The sequence below is a fragment of the Vespula pensylvanica genome, chromosome 3 (genome assembly GCF_014466175.1).
Source record: "Vespula pensylvanica isolate Volc-1 chromosome 3, ASM1446617v1, whole genome shotgun sequence".
Lineage (NCBI taxonomy): Eukaryota > Metazoa > Arthropoda > Insecta > Hymenoptera > Vespidae > Vespula > Vespula pensylvanica.
Genome location: NC_057687.1, coordinates 329,583 through 344,731, shown reverse-complemented (window position 1 = coordinate 344,731; position 15,149 = coordinate 329,583). Strand labels below are relative to the sequence as shown.

Sequence of the window (15,149 nt, the reverse complement as noted above, 5' to 3'; positions counted from 1 at the left end):
CGTCGTTCGATTTAGAAAAATTGTAATTTAAAAAATAAATACACAAAAACTCTATGAAGCTGGTTCGAGAGAACGTTTTGGTACAATGCGTTAAGAGAAACAACGAGAAAGATAAATTTTCCCTTTGCGAGCAGTTTGACCATGATCGTGAATTAGCATAACGAATACACGTACTCTCCTCTTATAACAATCGCATTAACCCTCCGCGCTCTTGACTCACCGTTGAGACGAAATTAGGAATGATATATGTATATCACGCTACATAATAAAAATACCTTGGCACATGCACCGAATAATACGGGACTTAAAAATCTCTCCTATAAGAGCTACATATTTATTTTCTTTTCGCTTTATATCATACTCGTTGAAAAATCGATCTCTCCGAGATAAAATCGTTTAATAGCAATCGTTTAATCCAATGAAACTTCATTCCTAATTAAATATCCTATCCAACGCGGAATTCATAATTGAAGAGCCGCGTTAAAGTTTTTATTGAACGTTCGTCGACAATCTTGAGGTTTATATTACTGTGAAAATTACTAACAGAAAATTATTGTACCGAGATAGCTTCTAGGATCGGCCTACAAGAAGACGGGAAACATTAAGATACCGTAACGGGAAAATCTAAGCGCGCGCGTATCTTCGTAGAACAAAGAGAAGAAAGGGTGGGATAAGTAAAAGAAAGAAGAGGAAGAAATAGAAAAAAGTATGTCGGTTCCAGTAGGCCGAGCAGGTTAAAACTTTCTTCCGTGAAAACTTAATACCTTAATACACCAGCTAATTATATCCTTTTGCAAGCATACACACATAAACACAGACATGTAGATACAATTTGCCGGAGCCACGAATTACACCCGTACGTTCTACATTCGCTCGATCACGAAACGAGAGACACTGAACAGTCGCTCGCGCGCGCTCTCTCTTTCTCTCTCTCTCTCTCTCTCTCTCTCTCGTTCTCTTGTTTCGAGAATACGGAAACTAATCGGCGTAAGCGAAAGTCGTTCAAGGAATAACCGTTTGGCATGGCCAAACACGACACAATACGAGAGACAAATGTTCGGCTCGAATGAATATTCTCGAGATTGCGCATATTACGCGTGGAACACGTTTCCTTCTTTCTTCGAATTATCATCAAACTTCTTAAGGATTCGCGTAACCTGGTAAATATAACGTCGACTAAAACGACCAAGAAACATGATCTTTTCGCGACGGTGAAATTATACGTTTATCTACGTATGCGTCATGGAACGTATCGTGGATCGTTAAAACTCTAATCGAAATATTAAAATAAGTTATCACAAAACCTTGAAGAAGTTAAGAAGTAGTTTCGACTAATTTAATGCTCGTTAGGTGATTAACTCGTTGTTCCTATTATATCGTTACTTATGTACTATCGCGTTTCGATCTAACGTTTGCTACGTAACGTTAAACGAGTATCGAAAGCATAAGAAGAAGCAGCAACAAGAAGGTTCTATGGGTTTTTGACCGACTGTGAACTGCACGTACGAGCTCTAACTGCACGGACTTAACGGGAGACAAAAGATCTTCTCTATAGTCGAAGCTCCGTTGTCCCTTCTTCACGTTGGATCGACGAAGAAGAGGCTTCTAAGGCCGACCGACCTATCATCGTCCCATCGTCCCGTTGGTACGAACCAGGTATAAACTTCTCTCTTATTTTTTTCTTTCTCTTATTTTTCCCTCCCTCCTTCTTCCCCGTTCTTTTTCCGTGGTTACACGAGACCGTTACATTTTATTATTTCCTAGCGAATATTCTCCGGACTTTAAGAGGCTTCCACTGGTAGAACGAATTAACGATAAAAAGAAAAGGAAAAAGAAAAAGATAACTCTTCACCGACCTCTTTCGTACAAGACCTTTCGCATAAAGAAGCGATTTTATGAGTTAAAGAGCTAAAGGAAAGGATAGAGAGAAGAAAAAAAAAAGAGAAAAGAAAAGAGAAAAACGATGATCTATTCTCAACAAAGAGAGACGAGCTAATTAACGTTTCGTTGTATTTTCCAGCGCTCAAACCACAGTCATCGTCTTTGGAAAGCGTAGACTCTAGAAGCGATCATTACATAACGATCGTTTGTTGTATCCACGCCTTAACCAAGGACAACCACGATCGACGAAACTTTTCTTTCCTTTCTTTTCTCGCACCTATCGCTCCAGTAGCACTCGATAAATATTACGAATATTTGTTAACGCGTGTTTTACCATGGACATTACGACGCGATTCGTCGCACGAAATTCTTGTCGAAAGAAAACTCGGAAAAATTTGTTTCCAATTTTTTCTTTCCCGGCTTCTCTCGCTGAACAAGAAATATTTTCACCGACGATAAATAAGTCGGTACTTTGGACTCCACTTAGTCGATTTATCCCCTGCGACGACTACTTGTCCGAGTACCCTACCTTCCTTTTTATATTTAGAATCAATAAGGGGGGAAAGGAGGAGGAGAGAAACAACGATGAACGTAAAGGAGAGACGGAACATTTTCCCTTTAAGTTTCGAATGACGTCACGAGCAAATCAAATTATTAAATACGATCGACGCTCGTTGTTTATAAACAATCGAAAAGTTTCTATTATTCATTTATATGCCAATGGTACGTATACACATACAAAAATATCTAGCTAATCGATTTTCGTCGACGGCCGAGCAACGTCGAGGCCCTTTAACCGTCTGTAAATCACATCATCGAACGTTACACACACATGCACGGTGTCCGGCTTTAATCGATCCACGTTCACGTCATTAAAACTGTTTTCTCGCTCGAAAGGCTAACGACTCAAAGAAATACATTTTTCGAATATCGTCAACTATTTTTTTCAACGTAAACCGTTACGACTTTGTATAACTTCCGATCGTGCTTATTCAAATGGTACCACTCGGTAACTAACTACAAGTAGTATCTATATAGCGCATAAACTCTGCGTATATATACATACATACGTATGTGTATACACACACACACATATATATATATATATAAAACTAACGCGGCTCGTAAATGCAGTCAGAAAATATCTACTCGTTTATCCAGTACTCGCCGGCCTACGAAAAAACGTTAATCGAAGATAAAAATCCAACGAAGCAGTATTTTGTTTACTTCCCTGCAAAAGTATCTTGTACCAAAAGAAAGATATGAAGGGCAAGGAATGAAAGACGAAAAAAAAAGGAAGGAAGACAGAAAGAAAGAAAGAAAGAAAGAAAGAAAAAAAATTTACCTCTGCAGAGCCAACTTGATGTCGAAAGTAATGGTGGTACCGGTATCCACATGAAATATGTAGAGCATCTTCGTGCCGTTCGCTCGAGAGCGAAATGAGACCCTTTCCTCTCTCGTTCAGACTTCCTCACCGATTTCGAGAAACTCGAAGCATCCGTACTTTGCGTTTAGCGATGGTCGCTCGAAAAATGGTCGGCAGCCGCCCTCCCTCCCTCTTTCTCTCTCTCTCTCTCTCTCTTTCTCTCTCTCTCTCTTTCCTTCGTCTTCTCGACAAAGAGAGGAAAGAAGGACAGAGGGAGAAAAAAGAAAAAAAAAAGAGAGAGAGAAGAAAAACGGCGTTCTCCGGTCTCTCCCTCGGCGTCACCTCGAGGGACTCCACTCCTATAGTCAGCTCGATCGGGGCCGTACCCCAGGTTTCTCGAAGCTCGCGAGTACGGCCCCGGTTTCACTATGCCGCATCGATCGCCGAGACGATCCCGTTGTTCCTCGAGGACGATGTCGATGACGACGATGATGACGATGACGACGACGACGACGACGACGACGACGACGAGGACGAGGAAGATCTCGTTTTATTACGACGATGATCTCGACGAGCGCTGTTGTTCCTTCTTCTCTGTGAGCTACCTCGCGTACGACGTCTGATCACGTCGTAGATCATTCAGAGAAAACGATCGCCTCTCGAACAGACCCGATTTCGCTGCCGAACGATTATTTACTCTTCTTTTATTTCAATTATTTCGTATATTTCTCTGGTCTTTCCTTTTCTCTCTCGCTTTATCTATATCTATCTATCTATCTATTTATTTATTTATTTATTTATTTATTTATTTATTTATTTATTTATTTATCTATCTATCTATCTTCTTTCTTTCTTTCTTTCCTTTTGTGAGTACGCGTGTGTGTATATTTCTTTTTTCTTTCTGTATATATAATATATTTCCTTGTATCTTCTTTCTCCTTTTAATTTATGTCTCGAAGAAGAAGACGACGACGGCGGCGGCGGCGGCAGCAGCGGCAACACTCACGAGGACGTTCTTCCTCCGCTCCTTCAATCGAATACATTTAAAAAGTTAAGGTAAGGAAGAAATGTGCTAGAGTATAAAAGAGTATAAAAGTGAATAGGAAAGAGAGAAAGAGAAAGGTTGGAACGGTAAGATCTGTTGAACAAAGGCAAAGGATACGTTGGTTATTTCTTGTTTCTCTCTGAAACAACCGGTTCCCTCCTTTCCACGGTTTTTTACTCGAAAACGAGCGTAGTTTTAATGGAACCCGAAGGAGAAACGACACCACCACCACCATCACCACGACGACGTCGACGACGACGACGACGACGACAACGAAGACGCCGTCGGCTCGAAAGACCGACGAACGGAAAGGAAAAGGAACAAACTTGTATCACATGAGATCATCTCATCTGTTGACCGACAGAAAGGTCCACGGCCTCTCACGACGTGTTTTTCTACGTGTGAGCAAGAGAGAGAAAGATAGAGAGAAAGAGAGAGACGGAGATACAGAGAAAGAAGGAGAGAGAAAGAGAGAGAGAGAACGATGAAGGCAAACGCGCGCACGCACACGGCCGCCACTCGTTTCACGCCCCGAATCTTCGCGAGGGTTCCTTTGTGTTTCTTCGATTGATCGTAACTAACTACACCACTTCGACGAAGTGAACAAGGACGCGCTTAGGGTATAAAAGAAAAAACTAACTGCCACAATTCATTTGTTCTTTTCTCTCCCTCTCTATCGGAAACGCACCAATCCCTCCTTTTATTTCTCCTTTCCTCTTCGATCGGTTAAATTCGCACTCTATTTTTCAAAATATAACCTCAAAAATTCGATCCTCCTCCTTCTTCTTTCTCTTCTCTTTGTATCTCGAGGATACACGTACCGTGAAAGACGAGTTTTTAAAGACGACGTTTTGAAGACGAAACAACGACGACGACAGCGGCGAGATAACAACGAAGAGAACGATCGATTTTTAATTCTCTATCGCGATAACAGCGAAAATCGAGTTTAATTACTTTGTTACGAGAAGCGTTCGATCGTACAGGAAAACTCGGGGTGCTTTGGAGCACAAAGTCGAGTAAAGAGCCACCGTCGCGACGCTCCGCGAGTAAAATGCATTTAGTAGTAACAGTAGCAGCAGTGGTAACAGCAGCAGCAGCAGCAGCAGCAGCAGTACCAGCAGTAGTAGTAACAGCAGCAGCAACAGTAGCAGCGGTAACAGCAGCTGCGAGAAAAGAGACACGATTTGGAGCGACGGGCTGCTTTTCCGGACAGCTGCTTTTTCCGTTCGTGAAAATGCACTGACGCGTCGCAAAGCAGAAAGAATAAGAAGATAAAGGAGTGAAACAAAGAGGGAGAGGAAAAGAGAGAGAGAGAGAGAGAGAGAGAGAAAGAAACAGAGAGAGAACGTTCACGGCACGACACAGCACGGATCAGCTGCTCGTCAAAACAAAGCACTCGCGCACTCGGCGCGTTCTGATACTCTCTCTCTCTCTCTCTAGCTTGTTCTTTCCCCTTCTCTCTATCTCTCTCTCTCTCTCTCAATCTCCGCACGTTTGATTCTTCCTTTCGCTTCCACCACTCTTCGTGTATATGTATATGTATATATATCTCTCTTTTTCTCACGTCAAGCTTCGTCTTCTCTTCGCTTCGTCTACTATCTCGTTTAGGACGGTCGCTCGACACGAAAATGATTTCTGTTTCGATAATAGCGTCGATACGACGACGAGGTCGACGACGATGACGACGACGAGGATGACAACGACGATGGGACGACGTATCGCACAACGTATAACAAAACAAATCGGAGCTGCGCCATCGAACGGAAAACGTATGCGCGCGCGATGCCAATCACGGAACAAAGGGGCTTCACTCGCGCCCTTTTTTACGATTCTCCGAGGGCGATTCTCTCTTTCTCTCTCTTTCTCACTTTTTCTCTCCTTTTCTTTCCTTCTCTTTCTCTCTCTCTCTCTCTCCCTCTCTCGCACACTCGATCACTCACTCACTCACTCACTCACTCACTCATACACACACTTACTCCTTTCTTTACTCTGTCCATTTTCCTTTTCTAATCGTCGACTTGTATGTCGTATTCCGTTCCCTTTACTCTTTCTCTTTCTGCCTTTGCCTTTTGTTTTGCCGCGACTCACGATGAAAGTCACACGATTTTCTTCTTACCAAAAGGAAACATTTACGTATTCGAATTCTCTTTATTTATCTCGTGATCGCTTGTGCTGCTAATCTATTATTTCACGTCACTATTCCAGCACAAGCGCACTCCTAGACAAATCTTTCGCGAATACGCGCACACCGAACGCTCGACCGAACTGTCAGAGACTGGAGACTGCTCGCTCCTCTGCTTTACAATGCTACGCTAGTGCGAATGAGAGAGAGAGAGAGAGAGAGAGAGAGAGAGAGAGAGAGAGAGAAAGAGGGTGAGAACCAGAAAGGAGAGAGAAGAGAGGGAGAGAGAGAGACAGTGAGAGTGAGAGAGAAAGAAATACGTGTTTCGATGGAGGGGGTGGAAAGTCGAAGGAGAAGAAAGAGGGAGAAGAGGACTAGCTCGGCTCACCGCTACTACCATCGTTGTTAGCGTTTCCCTCTGACGCATCGAGTCGCCAGCTGTTCTTTGTCGGCAGTGCGACTACGCACAGGCACGGCGAATGGAAGGTCCGTTCCTGCACACCGATTGGTCGATCCTACCTGCTCCGTTCGTCGCTAGCGCTCGCGACGACAACGCCATCTTCAACATCAGCGCCTCGAATCGGACAACGAAAACAGAAATATGTAGAACGAAAATGGAAGATGTCTGTGATTCGACCAATAAGAGATTATAAATAACGATGATAATATTTTACTCCTACTAATCGCACGGATTTTGATACGCGCGTATATATACACGTTATATTTTTATACGAGAACGCTTTTATCGCTAATTTTCTTTCATCGGAATTAACTTTCTCGTCTTCGAACGACGCGAATCGATTTTTTCGACACGTTTTTCGTAACGTTCTTCCTCTACCTCGTCTGGTCTAAACTTGTTTGAACGACGTATCGATCCTTTTTATTCTATCTTATCTACCATATGACATATATATATTCTTTTTGTATTAATATAGCCAGAGAGGAAAGTGTATTGCAGGGCCATCGGTCTTATGCACTCATCGACGTAATTAAATTGTACCTTTCCTTCGAAAAACAGCATTCGTATTTATCAATCTAGACAATGAACTCGTTTTTATCGTTTTCTCTTTTTTATCATTCGCTTTACGTAAGTTCGTTTTTACTTTTGACTCGAGCCAGCTAAAAACGAATGTATAACGTTCGATAAATTCTTATTTTATAATTAAAGAGAGATAATAAAATATTTATAAGGAGACTAATGATCCTTTTGACACGATGATAAAATTTTTGATTTATTTTTACAAACTCTGCGCTACGCCAATAATAGACGTTAAAGGCGTCGGGTCATTCCTTTTACACGGGTGGATGCTAATGGACGCCATTAATTCAACGTCTCTTCTCGGTCGACGTTCTGTTTTGCAGAACTTTACGCAGATGTGGAATTAGCAATAGCGATGCTATTATCGTCGTACGTAATTATCGTCTTGTTTCGTCGCTACAGGACTTTTTCTTTTCTCTATTCGAAGATTGTTTTCTAAACGAAACAGACGAAATTTCGATTTTTCGTTCGACCGAATGATCGTATGCAAATGCGTCCTTATAATGTGTGTAGCGCGTGCGTATACATATATGCATGGCCATAGATATGTGCCTGTACGAAGAATTTTTCGACATTAATACACGCTTCCGATTGGCCAGACTTCGCCGTCAGGGACGCTGTACTCGCCCGTTTTCGCGCCTGACGCTCCGATTCTACGATTCACCACGGAACAATGGTACCTCTGTCTTACTTTTCGCGAAATATGCCGCGTCTGGACAAATAATACGAAGGTAACGAACTTCTTTTGCGTGCGATCCTAAGTTTTGCATAATTCAATTCTGATTCGTAAATAAACTCTCTAATAAGGTAAACAGATTTTTTTCCTGTAAATATTTTGCTGAAACCTACGAAGTACGATTTCCACGAAGTGAATTACGAGGTCGTATAAAGTATGATTATAGCTATTTTAAGTACTTAATTCCCATATTATTATTACCAATAAAAGAGAATAGTTTACAAGAATATCGCTATCTAATCGCTTGTAACTTGAAATATAGCTCGATATTTCCCATGTTTGTGGGAAAAAAGGGAGAAATATGGGGGTAGATACACCAACCCGGTTGAAACTATTAGACGAGCAGGAGTGCTGCCATCTTGCGCATGCGTGGAGAGACAACGTCTTGTGTCAACGTTCCGTTCACTGGGCGTAGCTACGTTTTGGTCTTACACGTACGAAGTCTGTGTTGTACGTAGGAAGACCTGTGAATAGTTGATGAACTAATGGTGGGGGGAAAGTTTCGATTTAAGTAGCACGAAAACGTAAGGTACGCAAGGTCTGGTTGTTTCTGTCCTCCCTCTAGCCCCTCGCGGTTCTATTTTATCGACCACTTTCTCAATTAAACCTTGGATATAATAAAACGCTGGACTTTGTTAACGATCATTCATTTCTTTTTACGTTTACGTATTCGATATATCGTGTTTTGTATACTCTTTTCTCCGCCCCTTTCTTTTTCTCCTTTTCATTCGAATGACGTAACAATGGTCTAGCAAAAATACGTCTTAAAGATGTAAAATAGATTTCTACTTGTATGAGTCATAGAGTTTTTAAGAAACCAGCACCTTCTTCCGATAAGGTGTGCCAAGTTTTCGTGAAATTTTCAACGACGCACGTTATTGCGGCTTATTTTGCCAATCGTTGTTTCGTTGGACTTGACGCGTATTATCGTTTCGTAAATCGCGCTAGCGAAAAAAATTTATATACTCGTTTACCCTTGATATTTTTATTCGAATCGTGCACGTGATATATGCGCAGCATTCTCGTGATATTCGAAATAGACGATACTAATCATAAAATTTCTTTCGAGAAATAGTCTAGGATAATTTTAATAAAGCCCCGAAGTATTTTCGCCACTTATTCGCGATTGGGGTACGAAGCTAGTCACATTTGTTTACCATACGACCAGACACGATATTTTCGAAATAGAAAGGAAGAGAGAGAGAGAGAGAGAGAGAGAGAGAGAGAGAGAGTGCTCCAAAAAAATTCTAAGACTCAAAGCGAAGTGATCAACCGCTTTGGAAGTTTTTCTTTTCACTATTTTGCTTTTTTTTTATATCTCGTATTTATGATCGATCGATCATGTTCACCTTGAAATAAGATTTCGTGCCAAGAAAATAAACAATCCTATATTATGGCAAGCAAATATAAGCTAATTTTGAATTCGTAAACGTCCTACTTGATTACATCATGCTGCGTTGACACTTATTACGGTGAACGAACGAAAAGACGCTCTCGTGAAATTGCGTCGCGATATCGCAATTGAGATAATCAAAACGTTGCTCGTGCGATTCCGACGTTCGAATTGAGAGTTGTAACGACTTATCCGATGTCATCGCTCTTGTTAAAATTTCAGATAAGACAACGCGAGAACGAATAATCAAAACAAGTTTATTAGTTTTGTCTGCGACGCCTAACATCGTGACGATAAAAATATTTTCAAAAAAATTTACTTTCTGCGTCTTATATATATATATATATATATACACACGCGTATACGTGTATATACGCAATTCGCATACCGTCTTTAAACTTTTCGGTAAATTTTTTTTTTACGAAAGATTACGAATGTAGGTTACTCATTAACGCGTATGCTTATATAGAATTAAGACGATAGACGATAATGAGAAAATACAAAGCAAGAATATTCATTGTGTATTTCTTTATCTGTTTTTCTATTTTCGTCAACCGAACAGCAAACTACAAAATACTTCATTTTCGACTTTTGGTTTGTTTGTATTGCACGAAGATAAGAAAGACTATGAATGCACGTGTACGCTATACAGATCGAATACAATGCCAAACTTTTTTTCTCTCGTATCGTTTATCGTTATTCACACATAGGCATCGTCGAGAAACGACGTTAGCGCTAATTAACATGCAATCATTTATAATTAATCGTTGCGAATTGTAATAAGAAACCGAGAAGAATCGTTATAAAGCGCCTTGAGCAAAGATTTATTACAGCTATTAGTACTTCCAGGTAGGATACCTCGAAATCGATGTACGATTAATAATAGAATATAATAGTTATCAAAGAGGAACGATTTATTGTATTTTAATTTATGATCTGTTTGGATTGAAGCAGAATTGTTCTTACTTCGTTGCTCAGTGTCTTCGTTGTCATTGAAAAGGAAAAAAAAAAATTCAACATCGTAGTCCGATATCGGCTTTCTCCTTTCGAGAAGCTTATTTTTCGTGTTTCGTGCGATGCTCGTGATGAATAAATAGACAAGAAGACTCGATCTAACACATACATATATGAGAGAGAGAGAGAGAGAGAGAGGGAGAGAGAGAGAGAGGGAGAGAGAGAGAGAGAAGAAAAAAGAGAGACGAATGAATCAATCGTTATATTTTTTTAATGTATCTTTTTCTTTCTCTCTCTCTCTCTCGTTCTTTCCCTTCTCGGTATTCACAACTTCAAATCAGAGATTTTAGGAACAAACGTAGAAAATTTATTTAAAAAAATTCTTGTTCGTTCTCATCGAAAGGAATGATATGTTTAAAAAATATTTTTCGCTTATACATATAGGTACGTGTTTACGTATCATGCGTAGAATGAATTATCGATCAATTGTCTGTGAAAACGATGCGTTGTGAATTTTAAATATTACGATGAATTCACCTCGCCTACATATATACATACATACATGCGACGTATTTATTATTATACGTAGATGGCATTGTTAAAAAATATTTTTCATCGAATGACTTTTCCCCGTTTCCGACGATGCTAGAACGTAAATCGCGTAAGTAAGTACGTGCGAGTGAGCACGAGTAAACTTTCATACGACCTTTTATTAAGGTAATGCTACTACGCGGTTAAATGATCAAAAACGATGATCAAATGTCATTGCTAACGTTTTCAGTATATTAATTAACATTAAACCACTCGCGTGTCGAATTCGAAGTCGGGTGATCTAAAGCACGATTAAAGTATACATATATACGTGTGTGTGCGTGTGTCTGTGATGTACGTGATATAAGCTTTCCGTATATCTAACGATAAGCAACTCGTTAAATTTCTCGCGACAATTCCCATAGGAATCGTACAACATTACGAGGATATCACTTCTGGAACAAAGAAAGAAAGAAAGACAGAAAGAAAGAAAGAAAGAAAAATTGCTGTCGCAATGAGTCATCGCTGCGATTCTCTAATAGCCTATGACGTCACTGAAATTTTCAGTACATCATACGTCAGGTGTCAACGTCGGGTATCAGAAACGATAAGCAACAGCCTTTTCCGTTTTTCACGGGTTCCTCGAGGTCTTCCGATAAATGAAAGAAATGACTTAATAGTTTAAAAGGCACGATTTAATCCTAATCCATGACCTTCGTCATTTTTATTTTCCCCTTTCTTTTTCTATTAATCGTCGAATCGATAATCGTTTCGTCATCGACGTAAATTCAACGTCGACGAAGCGACGTTTTAATATAGATAACTTCAATTCATGACAAATGAAAATTAGATATACTTGGGGTCATACCACTTTAGCCAATTCGCCCTAGGAGATACTCGCTCGGTTGGAGATCATTAACGATCATCGTTTTCCCCCTCGTGAAAATCCGTTCATCGAGAACCTTGATCGATAATCGCACTCTAGGGATCTTTCCTTTCGCGAGTACTCGAAACACTTTTGACGTTACATCGTTATATGATATATTAACGAATCGATGGATCCACATACGTTGTAACGTTAACGCGACTAAACAGTTTAGATAAACATTTATATACAATAAAGGTATATATATGTGCGCGTGTAAAATGTATTTCCAAGCTTTTTTTCTTAAAAATTCCGATTATTTATCCCTAGGATCGATCCGATTGAAACGATAATAACAGATCGAAATAATCTTACGTGTATATACGTAAAGAGATAAAATATAATGAGATTATACGAGGCGAGCATACAAGCCTCTTAAAAAGAAAATTACGATAACATTAGGCTTCGTGAATCGTCGAGTTAGAAGCATTAGAAAATCGAGGAAGCTTCTAACATCTGTTAAAGGGGTATTTTTATTTCTTCTTTCATGAAAGAATCGATCGGAGCGATATGACAGAAGTGCACGCGAACACGTTGAATTTTCCACGTTTTTTGCGCACGGGTCACTCGAGCACGATCGAATATGATTAAATTCGATCTAAGAAAGAAAAAGAGAGGAAGAGAAAGAGAAAGAGGAAGATAAAGAGAGAGAAAGAGAGAAAGAGTAATAGTGAGGCCATGAATCAGAGAGAAGAGAGAGCGTTTTCTACGTCACGATAGAAACGAAAGCGAGGTTCGCGCGCACGTGGAACTCGGAATGTATATCTACTTGATATACTTACGTATGTATATATCTCGACGAAGGTCTCTCTATCTCTATCTCACTTTTCTTCGTCTCTCCCTCTCGATACTCTGAACTGTGTGCAATACGCGATTCGCTGAAGGAACATGCGGGAGGTGCGTGGACAGAGCGAGGTCAGCTCACGCACGTGCACGTCGTGCGTGCCTCTCGTGTAGTAATATGTATAGTTCAGTACGGTACAAGATAGACCACTGGCGTAACGCCTTAATTGATCGAACGACCGCCTTCCAGTCGTTAAAACGATTTAACCCTTTTTTCTCTTTTCTTTTCTCTTTTTTCTTTTCTCCCTCCTGCAAATTCGAATACAATACTTTTTCCTGACTCGCGTTGTTTTTAATGATCGATATTACGCGATCATTACGCGACAGTTACTTGATCTTTTCGATATATTCTTACGATTAATATGTATTCGAATAATATCTATAGATTAGGTTTAATTAATTAGGGCTAGATACATTTTTGTTGAAATTGATTTCTTTTGGAATTTTTACAACGGAGTACTCGATCGAGTAGTCGATAGAATACTTGCATATTTGTTATTCTTTGTTGATGAAGTAACACGTTGGACGAGTATGTATGTCGATTAAGCATTCATTTTTTCATTGAATATATAAACAACGTTTCTGTTCTCTTTCTGGATTTCATCCATTCTCAAATTTTGTAAATTTTATTGTTTAACGATAATTTATTGCAAAACGATGCTCTTTAATTCCGTTAGGTTCGAAACCGTCTAACGGTTACCTTTTCAGCGATGAATATAAAACCCTCACGTTTAACTAATTCCGAAGTCGATAGCCTGAATCGAGGCACGAAATATCTAAACAGTTCGATTTCGCGATCCGTTATTTACATTCTCGCCTTACGCCAATGTGGTGAGGCATTAGGAATCGACGTTCTATACACGGACGCGTTCGCACACATTCGTACGTACGTACGTACGTACGTACACGTACACGCGAGAGGACTTGGGTTATCGGCCGTTCCTTTTATCATTCTTTTCTATATAATTTCGACGACATCCTAAAGATGATTTTCATGGTAGTGAATTTATTAAAAGCGGAAAAATAATACTGATAATAAATTGCATCGCGTTACACACGCACAATGTGTTTTTATTCTTTTTCTTTCCTTCCTTTTTCTTTTTTTTTTTAATTCTGAAATACTTCTCTGCAATTAATTCTATTCAAGTGGGATGGTTAAGCGTATACGATAATTCTAATGATGTCATTATTTCGAATGAGATACGTTGAAAGATACGTTTTCGAATAAAATTTGATAAAGGCTAATGTAATCAACTTCGCGCGATCGATCTTTCTTTTTGATCGTGACTAAACTCAATTTGAAGACCGGCATTAGAATCAATTTTATCGTTGGGGGATTTGATTAAATTTTACTTTTTCTTTCTTCGTCTCTCTCTTTCTTTGTCTCTGTATACTCAAAGACGTCCTTGACATTCGGCTTTGAAATATGATTTTCTTTGTCGTGACTTTTGACGAGATAAAAAGAGACAGCAATGAATCTTGTCGATCGATGCGTGTCGTGATAAGAGCAAGTCGTCGTCGTTCGTTTCTCGTCGTGGTGTCCGACTTACAAAATTTCAGAATCATTTAAAAGAACTCCCAAATACATGCCAACATGTGCGAATATAAACATACCCGTAGCCCGTTGTATTTGGTTATTCGTCAAGATGAATTGTATGTTACGCGATAAAGTAAAATAATTGTGAAACATAGAAATAAAAAGAAAAAGGTCAAATAAAGCATGTAGTCGTTAATCAACGAATCGTTCTCAAGGAAAAGCATACTATTACGAATCGCAGAATGTCGATCTCACAGAAGAGAAATAGAAGGCTTAGAGAAGAGTTTATATATTCAATATGTTCGTGGGTATGTGTGTGTATTTTTGGACCGAAAGACGGATCTGAGAATAGAGCAGACTTACTGGGATACGTAAGACCAGAGGAAACTCCTCTTCTATGTTCTATGATATTATTATTCTCGCATTTTGTAAATTATAGTCATAAGGAGAGCTCGTGGCTGCTTCCTTCTTTTCTTTCTCGTTTAAAATAAATAACGAAAATTTTCTCGTCGCTTTGACAAATCTTTGACAAACGAACAAAATTAATTATACAAGACGTTTTATTTTTAAATGGAAAATATGTGTATACGTATAAATGGCATGGTAAATAATGTGAAAACTGTGAAAAAATAAGAAATCTTTGGAGTACAGTAGACAACGATTCTCAACGATAATAAATCAGGGAAGTTTCCGATAACGTGCAGATGTTGAATTACTCGCTTGATCTCCCTTTCTCTCTCTCTCTCTCTCTCTCTCTCTCTCTCTCTCTCTCTCTCT

General features: G+C 39.5%; 1 protein-coding gene across 6 annotated transcripts in view; it reads right to left on the bottom strand.

The window, feature by feature from the left end:
* LOC122628102 (RB1-inducible coiled-coil protein 1) overlaps window positions 1–6,170 on the bottom strand; it is a 39,572-nt gene extending 33,402 nt beyond the window's left edge. For 4 of the 6 annotated variants that reach the window (XM_043809960.1, XM_043809963.1, XM_043809967.1 and 1 more), the window contains exon 1: window positions 3,227–4,066. In XM_043809960.1, the coding sequence (XP_043665895.1) occupies window positions 3,227–3,294 (68 nt within the window). In that variant the 5' untranslated portion in view covers window positions 3,295–4,066. Of the gene's footprint in view, window positions 1–3,226; window positions 4,067–5,966 lie in introns of those variants that run through there. The other 2 variants (XM_043809962.1, XM_043809961.1) reach the window with 2 other exon arrangements.
* Between the last annotated feature and the right edge of the window lie 8,979 nt (window positions 6,171–15,149).